Below are 12,084 nucleotides of genomic sequence, written 5' to 3'. Positions count from 1 at the left end.
TCCAGTCGGGAGGGCAACTCAACCGACAGCTCCAGGGGGACACGGTTAACAGGGCAGCCGGCAGACCAGCGGAAGGGACGGCGTCAACAATCCTCCAAGCCGGGAGGGCAACTCCACCGACTGGTGATTTTGACCGGGATATCCGCAGGAGACACAGAGGCCGGAGGAACGGGAACAGGACTGACAGAGAGCTGACGGGGAGCAGATGGAAGACGGATGGGGAGCAGACGGAAGACGGACGGGTGGCTAACAAAAAATGAACCGACAACCGGAATTGTGCAGGGGCAGGTTACATATAGTCTGGGGAGGTGATCAGGGAGATGCAGCACACCTGCAGGTGGTGATCAGGGATGAGTGGCTGCATCTGCTGGGACTGGTGAGGGGCGTGGCCACGGGAGGTGAGTGGCGTGGCCACAGGCAAAGACAGGGGACACAGGAGGAGAGGTGATCGGGGGCAAAATGGAGGACAAAACTGAACTCCTGACACCCGTAGCCTACAACATCCTTGTGAATAAATAGCCTATCATTGAACAAGTAGCCGAAGTGTGGGCTGAGTATCCACCTTATTACCAAAAGTAAGAAGAGACTATGAATGTCTCTTCAAAAGTCACAAGCTTTGTGAGCTCCTCAGTTTGGAAATATTTGTAAAGATAAAATTAAAGATGTTGAGGCACACGTCATGGTGTGAATATTGCATTGTTTCAGAAGCTGTAAGATGGAGTGATATTTTCATTTTCTATCATTGTTTTTGTATTCTTTTACTTTTTTTTTTTTTTTTTTCTATTTGTATATACAAGTTTACTCAAAAATGCAGCCAAAGTGTCATGAGAATCATTAACCAAAGTATATATGAACATGTTTAACCTGGACCATGACACAATTCACTCTGAATTTATAAATGAATAATAACTATGTAAACATATTTTTCTACTCTACAGCTGAGTGTAAGTGGTAATAGAAACTTTAAATGTTCCGTTCAGGAGCTATGTGTAGAATCTTTTCATTTTCAGATTGATTGTAGCTCTGGCTTAGATGGACTGTCGGTCACACCTGCCATTAAATTGCATTTCAAAACCATATAGTGACCATTTGTGCTTGGATTTTGGCAACTGTCTCACGATTGGTGATTTGGCTAAACAGCAAAATAAAATCTTCCATCTACACGAGAAGCAGTCTGTGGCTAATTGTATGACTTGACTAAAATGTGAGCATTCAAACTCTATCGTCAGTTGTTCACTTGTGATTTGATCGCCAAATAGATTTTGGTTCCACGTGTGAACCCTTCCTAAATGTTTGTGCTTTAAATTCATCTTTGAAGCTTTCAGTTACTCTTTTTTATTTTCCAGGATAATAGGAAGCAATGGAAGTAATTGCAACTGTTTCTGAATAGAATGGCTTGAATTATTTTTATGGTAATTGAGTGTGTTTTGACAATAATGTGTTAGAAGCTACAGAAGAATGTTATGCACAGTTGGAAAAGAATGTACATACTGACGTGCAAAAGAAAAATGTTTTTAAAAAGTGTTCGTATCAATGCTGTATATATTTCACAAACTTTGAAAATTCTTTCCGAAGATAAAAGTGCAAAGGAAGCCAGTTAGACTGCAGTTGTTTTTCTGGCAAGGAATGGCTTTTTTTTTTTAACATAGAAATATTTTACTGTGTTAGTGTTCATAAATATGTGAAAGATGTCAGTGAAAGGAATAAAGCCTCTTTTTTTTTTCCAAGCATCATTTTATAGTGTCACTTCTTGAACAAATCAACCTTTAAAGTTAAACTTGAACTGAAATGATAATACACTGGGTCAATTGGGAGCTGAATAATTAATGTTTGCACATTGAAAAGTACACCAATAATATTTTCCAAAATCAGTTTCACAGTGCGTGCATGTACTGTGAATTGAAATAAAACAAACAAACACATAAAGATGTTACAGCTCTGGATTGTTAACTGGTAGAATTGCAAGTACAGTTTCTCATTATCCAATGCAGTTCTCAGAGATTAAGGGCAATAATTACAAATGCTTCAGTATTTATTTTTCTTTAGATTTGTGAACATCTTTGTTTCATTATCATAGTGTACCTACTAATTTAGATAATTATAAAAAACATTAAATGAATAATAGCTCGGGTCTTAGTCAAGTTAGTTATGAGATAAATACATTTTCTACTCAGAATAGTTAAAAAACAAAAGAATGCCTCCCAAGTTACAGATGTTCCCATAAAATGTGTTGATTTATCAAATACTTTTAATAAAGGCCACATAGCCTATTCATATTTTGCCACATGAAAACATTTTTTTCAAGACGCACGATTTGCTCATTAGACAGATTTCAGGAATGAAATTATTTGGGAGGTAAGTACATTTATAAATTATTTGACCCATATTCAAATCTGAAATTCTGTAAATCTAACTACTTAGGAAACACCACATCCCAAGAGGGTTAAATTAAATAACTTTGATACCATTTTTTATACTTGCCTCGAGAGTTCATATTTTAACGTAATCCGCACAAAAAAAAAAACTCGAAGAGGAAAATAAGCCTTGTTGTAGTTTTGAGCACTTTTGTCCCAGTACGCTCGCCGTAGTGTAAACATGTTCATGTTCCAGCATGGGTTGCTACCATAGACGCTACTCCTTCGGCAGGGGAGATCTCCGAGATAGTAAACAGCTCTACTCTTGTTTGCCACTGAATATTATCACCGCGCGAAGCACAAGGCGTGTGTTGTAGAAACGAGGAGCCCTTTAATTTGGCAGTGCACGATGCGTCTGTGGTCTCACTTCACTGCGGTCCTCTTCGCCTTTTCTGTGTTCGCATGTTGGTACATCAACCACCTGTCCAGCCGTGAAGGCAGACTGGAGAGGTCACGTCACGACCGGCCAAACGGGATCATAACTCACGAAAGGCTTTTTTTTTTTTTTTATCATTTTGTAAAACCACAGAACGGTTCGGGGAGGGATATCTTCCTGGAGGAGACTGACATTTCCAGAGACCGTGAATGCACCACGGCCCCAGAGAGTCGCTTCGACTGCGCCAGGGACAGGCTGCTCAGCCGGAGAGGGTGCGAGGAGAGGGGGTGCTGCTACGCCCCTCTGCCCGTCTCTTCAGGGCCGCCTTGGTGCTTCTACCCGCGTTTGTACCCCGGCTACATCATGGGTCCCCTCACGCCCACCGCGCGGGGCCAGGCTGCCACCCTGACTCGTGCCAACCCCTCCTACCTCCCCAAAGACATCCCCACTCTGAGCCTACAAGTCCTGGAGGAGACTGAAGGCTGCTTGCACCTCACAGTGAGTACCAAAATATGGTTTTCCTCTGCAACGGTTTTTTTTTTTTGATGCAGGACAAGCTGGACGTTGTGTTCCTAGTAGAGTTTCACGAGATGTATAACATATTGTCTTTTGGTGACTTGAGATGTAAAAGTTGTGAAAAAAAAAAACAAGAAGGAGAAATAGGGACTCCGTATTTCTTATGTAATAGACATGCTGATTTCAAATTTTGTTTTTTTAATAATTAAAAACCCCTGAAATATTCACTCGTACAAATGATCAAAATAGAAATGATTAAAAAAAAAAAATTGTTTATAGTAATGTGTAGCGGATGTCTTTGACTGATTCGTGCAGTTTGTGTTGCTCAAGTTGATTTTTGGATTCTTTTGTAGTACAGTATGAAAATGTAACCGCAGCACTGTGAATCTAGCTTATTGGAATTTGTGGTGTGTTGTGAGCCCATGTGAGACATTAGTTTATCTATATGTCTCAGACCAAGCCATTAGACCTTCTGCTATTCAATACACTTTTCTTAAGGATGTGCTGTTACACTTTTTTTTTTCTTCTTCTTCTTTTCCCCTCTCAAGTTAAAAGACCCCTTATCTCAGCGATATGAAGTTCATCTTCCAGCTGGCGTTCCTCAGAGAAAAGCTGATACAGAGGACGTCCTCTATACCACTGAATACCAGTCGGACCCATTTGGCTTCATAGTGCGACGAAAATCCAATGGAAAGGTGATGTGAGTACTTCTGTTTAAATTTGATCTATTGTGAAAGCTTTTTTAAAAAAAATATTTTTTTTTTACAGTAGGCGGCATCATAGTCTGACAATGAGTGACTGTTGCTTTTTTAATGTGTAGATACAGGTTTATTTTTTTACATAGTAATATAGTACATGATGCAATCGGGACACTTCGTTCGTTGGTTGTCATTTAGATTACATCAATTCATTTTACTACATCGGTGTATTTTATTATATCATACATTTTACCGTGTTTATATTTATTGCACTTTGTATATTAAGCATCATGGGCACAGAAAGTTATCATTTCCTGTCTTATGAGTTGTGGGTTTCATCAAATGTGTGATGACATGATGATGGGATGGTTTCTTTGTCGCGATCGTAATGCGGCGCGTGTTTGTTCTGCCGGGTCAGTATGAACACCACCGTTGCTCCTCTGCTGTTTGCTGACCAGTACCTGCAGCTGTCCACCTCGCTGGCCTCTTCCCTGGTGTCTGGCCTCGGGGAGCATTACACCTCCCTCCTGCTGGACGTGAACTGGACCTCTCTGACGCTCTGGAACAGAGACATGGCACCTCATGTGAGTATATTGCAGGGGTTCCACAGTGGTCACCGACCCAAAAGGTAAGGGAACCCCTTCTATTGGACTTGTCATTGATGTCCATTAGGTAATTCATAGCATATCACAATATCTCTTAAAATATTCGGACTATGATATATTTGGTTCTCGCCTGCTGTCCCTGCAGAATAGCATTCATCAAGCTTCTTTCCTGTTCTGTGTAAATGTTAACACTGTCTCTCTCAACAGGCTGATGCTAACCTCTATGGTTCCCATCCATTTTACATAGTTCAAGAAGAGCATGGCTTGGCACATGGAGTTTTCCTTCTCAATAGCAATGCAATTGGTACTGAACTATCTGTTCCTTAATACACACACAGCATCCCACTGCCAGTTTTGTTTTTCACTCACCATCCATAGAACATGAATTTTTATTCCTAACTCTCTTCACGTGTTTCTGCAGAGGTGACGTTGCAGCCAACCCCTGCTCTCACCTGGGTGTCCACCGGTGGAATCCTGGATCTGTACATTTTCTTGGGTCCGGACCCCCAGAGTGTTATACGACAGTACCTTCAGATCATTGGTATGTCTTTTGAGTGTGTGTGGGTGACGTTGGGTAACGCATCTCAAGTTAGTAACAGCAATAGGCATGTATAGATACCAAAAGAGACGAGTAGGTTTTAAGTGGACAACTTGTAAAAACATGTCAGTTCAGTGCGTGTGCATTTGAAGGCACCCCGAGGGAACCTGGAAAAGAGTAAATATATTTGTGTTACAGTGTTGTCATTTATCTCTCCGCAGGCTATCCCATGATGCCTCCGTATTGGTCACTGGGCTTTCATCTGTGTCGCTGGGGTTACACGACCTCCAATACAACCCGAAAGGTTGCACAACGCATGCACAATGCCAGCTTTCCCATGGTAAATGAAGTACACGGGACACAGTCCCTTGGGGTTTTGCATACTTTATTATGTTGTAGATTTCATTTAAAATGGATGGAATCGTCCATCAGTCAGAACATAGATTTAAAAACTCCTCTCGGGACAAAAAACAAACCATGAAGTCCAAGGAGCTGTCTGACCTCCACATATCAAGGTAGAGGTATAAAACCATTTATAAAGCTTTGGCTAATTTTCAGGAGATCATTGGCCTCGGTAATTGTCAAAGGAAAGAAGTTTGGAACCACCAGCAGGTCCTCGTTCAGCGAGGTGAACAAGAATCCAACAGTCCCTCAAACAGAGCTTCACAAGTCCTGCGCACAGATGGAAGAATCCCCATCTCAGCGGCACCCCATTAATCAGACCTTTACGGCAGGGTAGCTAGATACATGACAGACGGCTTGGGGTTTAAAGGATTCGATAGAGTGAGGAAAAGGAACCGCTGGTGTTCTGAGACAAAAACAATCGCTCTGGGCGGAACTCCAGGCACTGCTCATCACCTACCACCCCGCAGGGAAGTATGATAGTGGTGCTCCTGATCTGCAGGAAATACGGAGACCATTAAGGGTCTCAACGAGACGTTTCAGTTTTTGATTTTTAATCAAATTTGCAAAAAATTCTAAACATGTTTTCACTTTTACATTACGAGTTATTGATGGCAAAAAAATTAGATTGTATCTATTTAAACATTGATATACAACACACAAAGCACTTGTGTCTGAAGACTTTCTGAATCGAATGCATATGCAATTATTGTTTATAAATATATCACCTGTGCCATTATCGGTAAGAGGTTCTGTGAATGTGCAAAAAAATGTCAGTATTTATTTATTTATTTTTTATGAAGTTGGATATCTGATTAGACGGATTTACTACTGAGAATGTTTAACTTTCTTCATCACCAGGATGTGCAGTGGAATGACCTGGACTATGCAAATAAGCGAAGGGTGTTCACCTTTGACCCCTGGCGGTTTGGGGATCTCCCAGAGATGGTGGACGAGTTTCATAAGAGAGGCATGAAGTACATCCTTATTCTGGTGTGACATCTTTGAGTTGAAAAGGCTTCATAAAGTGTTGATCTTGATTTAACTATCACTATTTGATTGTTGTTGATTTTTGTTTTTTTGCATTTCATTTTAATAAAAATAAAAAAAAATCTGTCCCTAAAATTGGTTATCGTATTGTATGTAGTTTTGAGAATGAGCACGAGTAAGCTTTTGCAATGTTGTTCCAGTAGATGGCAGCAAAATTGTCTCAACCCTTTGAAATACAGTCTACAGTCTTAAATCATGACTAAAGCACTCTCTCCTGGTTTCTGCTTCAGGACCCGGGGATCAGCAGCACCAGCCCCCCTGGAACTTACCCTCCCTTTGATGATGGGCTGAAACGGGGTGTCTTCATTAAAAATGCTACAGGACACATCCTGATAGGGAAGGTTAGACCTCATTTTCTTTCTGGGGATGTATGCTTTTCTGTGCCCTTGTGAAGTTGTGCACAGTATGCGTGCATGTTCTTTTAACATGGTTGTGGTTGTCATGCACATTGGCATTCGGCGTGTACAGGTTTGGCCTGGCCCAACAGCCTTCCCCGACTTCACCAACCCAGAGACCAGACAGTGGTGGGAGGACTGCATCCGAGAATTTCACTCTAGAGTTCCTGTGGATGGTCTGTGGATTGTGAGTACGTACGCACACATGAAGAACAGGTTATTTAGCAAATGATGCTGCCGTTAAGACAGCAGGACACGATGTATTTTTTGAAACAAGTACATGACTTTGCAGTCGCATGTTTAGTTTGTTTTGCACCTTCAGATCTCAAAAATAATTTCCTTCATGCTCCACCCAGGATATGAATGAACCAGCCAGTTTTGTCCAGGGCTCAGTGGAGGGCTGTCCTGACAGTGATATTGAGAACCCGCCCTACACACCCAGTAGGTGTCCTGTTGCATGTTGCTATCGTTTAAAAGCATACAAACATTACTGGTTTTACATTTAAAGTAAATTTATATTTGGATTTACATATATTGATTATTGTACAAGATTCATAACTGATCTGCCACTCTCAATTTATTGCATTAATTTGTAGTCTGTGTGTCTCTCTGAATGTCAAACGAACAGGGGTGGTTGGAGGCCAGCTGAATTCAGGAACTCTTTGTATGTCAGCTCAGCAGAAGCTGTCCCTTCACTACAACCTGCACAATCTTTACGGACTGACAGAAGCTTATGCAACGCACAGGTCAGATGCAGGTCGCAGAGTTAGTTTGGCAACAGGAGTTATTTCATTGTGAGACGCGGCTCAAATTTACAACAATAAGTAAATAGCGGCAATTAGCTAAAACGGCAATTCCGTGCAGGAGATAAGCTTTATGGGACAGTGAGTCCATCTTTGGACATTAATCAACATATAACTTTTCAGAAGTAGGTCAACAATGTGTAACTGTAGTGTAAGTAGGAGTATTAAGTGGTGCTATAGCTCATTGACTAATTGAAATGAACTCTTGCTTGGTTACCAGTGAATGCTGGTTAGAAATTTAAGATTGTTAAAAAAAAAAAAAGGAAACTAGAATGACTTATCTTCTGTGGAAATTTTGCCAATTAAAATTTTGAATCGAGGATGCTGGAGCCAAATGTGAAGCAACAGAATATGTAGGCATAGTTGTTCTTTGTATACTTTATATTTACCCTGTTTTTTGTTTTTGTTTGTTTTTTTGCCATCCTCAGCGCTCTTACCAATGTACGGAGGAAGAGACCCTTTGTCCTGTCTCGCTCGTCGTACCCTGGCATCGGACGCTTCTCAGGAGTGTGGACCGGAGATGTCAGGAGTGACTGGGAGCAGCTGCGATTCTCCATTCCTGGTGAGAAGATGTTTTTTTTTCCTGAAAGCTCTTAATGCCCCGTTGTCATGTTTAAATGTTTCCACAGATATTTAAACGCGTGTTTGTTCGGTGGTTATTCGGTGTCGGGATATTTGCCTGTTGTGTATTATAGAATGAAAAATTCAATCGAGCCATCAGATCTTTTGATTGAGAGTTGATAGGCTGAGACTGACCTTTTGCACCTGTTCCCTCAGCGGTGCTGCAGTTCAGCCTGTTTGGGGTGTCTCTGGTGGGAGCGGACATCTGTGGCTTTGGGGGCGACACCTCTGAGGAGTTGTGTGTACGCTGGATGCAGCTCGGAGCCTTCTACCCGTTTATGAGGAACCACAACGACAAGCCCAATGCTGTGAGACGCACGCGGTGTTTGTGTGTTTGCCTGTGTCTGTCCTGTATGTTTATATGTGCTCGTGAACTGGTGTTTTTTTCACCAAGGTCATTCAAATGTATGTGTGTGTAAAAACAAAAAAACAAAAAACGTCGTAGTGGTCTGACCCGCATCTGTTTTTTTTTCTTCCCATGGTGTCTAGAGCAGTCCATCTGTTTCATGTATTATGAATAGAGGTAACTCTATCTCTTCTTTTTGTCCGCGTGTATCTGTTTGCCTGTTTGTGTCCCCCAGCCTCAGGAGCCTTACGTATTTGGGCAGAAGGCCCGGGCTGCCATGCGGAGTGCTTTGAACCTTCGTTACTCCCTTCTCCCGTTCCTCTACACACTCTTCCATCATGCGCACACTTCTGCTGACACTGTGGCCAGGCCTCTCTTTGCGGAGTACGTGTCCTCTTCTCCTCCTCTCCTATTCTTCCCTCACTTCTTTTTTTGATCCTCTATCGTACTACATCAAATATTTAAGGGCATCGCAATTCACTTTTCATCTCTTGTCTTTATCCCTGCGCATCCATCTCTCTTAGGTTCCCCGCTGACCCTAACTGTCAGACCATAGACCAACAGTTCCTGTGGGGGAGTTCACTTCTCATCAGCCCGGTTTTAGAAAAAGGAGCGGTAGAGCTGGCTGCATACCTGCCTCCTGGCACTTGGTACGGCCTTCACAATGTGAGTCGCTCGCCCCTATTCAGCCGCCTCTCACAATATCACTGGCCTGAATGAGCCTTAGTTCAAGGGTCATCACAAAGGTTCAGTCAGTTTTTGTTTGTTTAACTTGAAGAGGCCACCGTGTTTAAGGTGTCCTGTGACACGACGTTAGAGCTCACCATATTCCCTTTCACCGTGCTTTGCTCTTTGAAGGGTCAACCTTTCTACAGCGTCGGTCAGTACTTGCTCCTGCCGGCCCCTCTGGACACTATCAACGTTCATGTGAGGGAGGGACACATTATACCCCGACAGGTGGGTGTGTGCTGTGGAGAAATCCTCAGAATGCAGCTTGGTTTGCAGATAATGGCTTTTTTTTTTTCTTTCTTTTTTTTTTTTTTTTTGCATCAGTTTCGGTTCAGTAGGTGACAAAATGTAATGAATACGTTATTATTCAAATATAATAATATATACAAGAAATAATTAAAACAGGTGAAACAAATGCACTTTCTGCATCTAGTTAACTAAATCATGTTTGAGGTTGTGTAAAGTAGCACATGCCAGTGACCGTGTAATATGTAATTAAAATACTGCAGTTTACTCTAGTCATTACAGTCCATCAGTTGGCACTGTGAGGCTTCATTTAAAAGCCAATATACCTCCTTTGGAGAAGATTTAGATGAATGAATCATGTTGCTAAGTGGAGGAAAATCCCTTGTCATGGTTAAAGTGCTTGATCAAATGTTGTATGAGGCATCCCGAGTGAAGGCTTAAAGTTTGAAACCACAAAAAACATTTGTAACATTAAATCCTGTTTTCTTTGATCTCCCCTCTCTTGTGAAGGAGCCTGCTTTGACAACCGCAACCTCGCGCAGAAATCCTTTCTACCTGACGGTGGCTCTGTCAGCAGACGGATGGGCCTGGGGTGACTTGTTCTGGGATGACGGGGACAGCCTCGACACCTTTGAAATGCAAAATTATTGTTACGTTTTCTTCATTGCCGGACAGGTAGGGAAGCGATGAGCGGTATTTGCATTTGGAAAGCAGATGAAACAATGTTTTGCTTTTAAGTGTGCTACTACTTGATTCAAAAGTCTGAATGAGTGACAATGAAACCGTAACATCACCGGTCTATTATTCCTAATGTATTTTGATAAAAAAAATTTTTTAAAAACAACATGAACGCTTCCTTAATGTATCTACCTTTACTTCAGTCTCAGATTGTGAGTGACCCTCTGAAGCTTAATGGGGCCCTGGACGGTCTGCTGCTGGGAGGGCTGCAGGTGTTCGGCGTGCCTTCTCCACCTCACTATGTATTAGCAAACGGGAAGAAAGTCAGGGATTTTACATATCACACTGACACCAAGGTGAGTATTGTGCGACTCAGCATTACTTACTAAAAGTTAGTAAGTAGATAGCTCGATAAAGTCCACTTGTATTTATTTGCTGTGTTTTTTTTTTCTTCCCTTTCTGCTCATCCTGTCGCTACCTCTATGATGTCAAATCAAAAATGTCTGCCCATTTCTTCCCTTAGGTTTTGACAGTGACTAGCTTGGCCTTACCCATGTCAGAGGTGTTTACAGTCCAGTGGGCTCTCTGATGCACTGAATTTCATCACCCGCGGGCCGCGGGGAGCCTTCGCCTCCTGCCCTGCTGCTAAAAAGATCACATGCATTTTTCTGCAGTGACACCAACAGATTTCTTGGCGCCACTGCAACCATACCAGAGCTCATTGTGCACCTTCCACTCCCCTCTGCCTCTTCTTTAAAGGGGCAAGACCTATACGCATCTGGTTTGTAACAGTGGGATTATATCACACCGCGGGAGCCATCATTTTGATGTATGTGTAATTTTTACTGCTAACTGCTACAGTGCAATGTCTCAACACTGGTGATGCCTTTAAAATGTATAGTTATTTCTTTGTTTGTAAATTATATTGACATTAGTTTTTTCCCAAAATATAAATAAAAATTGTACAAAAAGATAGGTTTGTCTGCAGCGCTGCGTTTTACTGCTCACTGGACGGCTTCATTTGTCGAGTACGATGATTAGCTACAGTTTTATGTTTTGGTCTTAAGTGGATGAGGGTAATCATGCCAAACATAAACTATTGAATTAACATGTACCAGCAGTGTATAGTATATATAGATGATTATTGCAAATGTTACGGAAGAGTCCCATTTTTCTTGAAACCTAAATTTAACAGTACAAAATAGGGGAAATGTCTAAATTCTATTTTGGCTGTAGATTGTAAATTGTATGTTGTCGTTTTAGTCAAGAGAGAATTTATGTATTGCCTATACTAGACAGGTTTTAAAAAGCCTGGTGGTGTGTGTGTGAGGAGATGCTCTGACTCCAGCTGTGGTCCTGATGATGGACCAACTGCATTTAAGCTTTTTCCTGTGACCTTTAAAACGTCACGTATGATGAAAAGGGTCATGTTTTTATGATAGGGTGTATCGACTGTGGATAATATTAAATATATTTGTTTGTATTTTTAAGTACCGTCGTGCTCTAATTTGCCCTCGGTGTTTTTGTTTTTGTTTTATTTTTTATATGAAATCTACACTACCGGCTTCCGTGACAGAAAAAGCCTTTGACATTCCGGAAGCAGTGAAATTGAGGGGGGGGGGTGGGATTTATGAAGTCAAGTAAGACGTAAATAACCCCAGTAATTG

General features: G+C 41.7%; 1 protein-coding gene across 1 annotated transcript; it reads left to right on the top strand.

Moving 5' to 3' along the window:
- Nucleotides 1–493: 493 nt before the first annotated feature.
- On the top strand, nt 494–11,398 carry gaa (alpha glucosidase). Its single transcript, XM_069713475.1, has 19 exons — nt 494–3,288; nt 3,855–4,006; nt 4,423–4,588; nt 4,817–4,913; nt 5,031–5,150; nt 5,369–5,487; nt 6,411–6,542; nt 6,830–6,940; nt 7,068–7,181; nt 7,351–7,435; nt 7,623–7,740; nt 8,226–8,359; nt 8,575–8,726; nt 9,000–9,148; nt 9,289–9,430; nt 9,623–9,721; nt 10,250–10,414; nt 10,621–10,773; nt 10,941–11,398. Exons 1-19 carry the CDS (start codon nt 2,764–2,766, stop codon nt 11,004–11,006), a joined length of 2,799 nt encoding a protein of 932 aa, XP_069569576.1. The 5' UTR covers nt 494–2,763; the 3' UTR covers nt 11,007–11,398.
- The last annotated feature ends 686 nt before the right edge of the window (nt 11,399–12,084 follow it).

The sequence above is a fragment of the Brachyistius frenatus genome, unplaced genomic scaffold (assembly GCF_029030835.1).
Source record: "Brachyistius frenatus isolate BFR_SWC_R1_liver_20210118 unplaced genomic scaffold, ASM2903083v1 Contig_119, whole genome shotgun sequence".
Taxonomy (NCBI): domain Eukaryota; kingdom Metazoa; phylum Chordata; class Actinopteri; family Embiotocidae; genus Brachyistius; species Brachyistius frenatus.
This window is presented reverse-complemented; position numbering and strand designations above follow the sequence as displayed.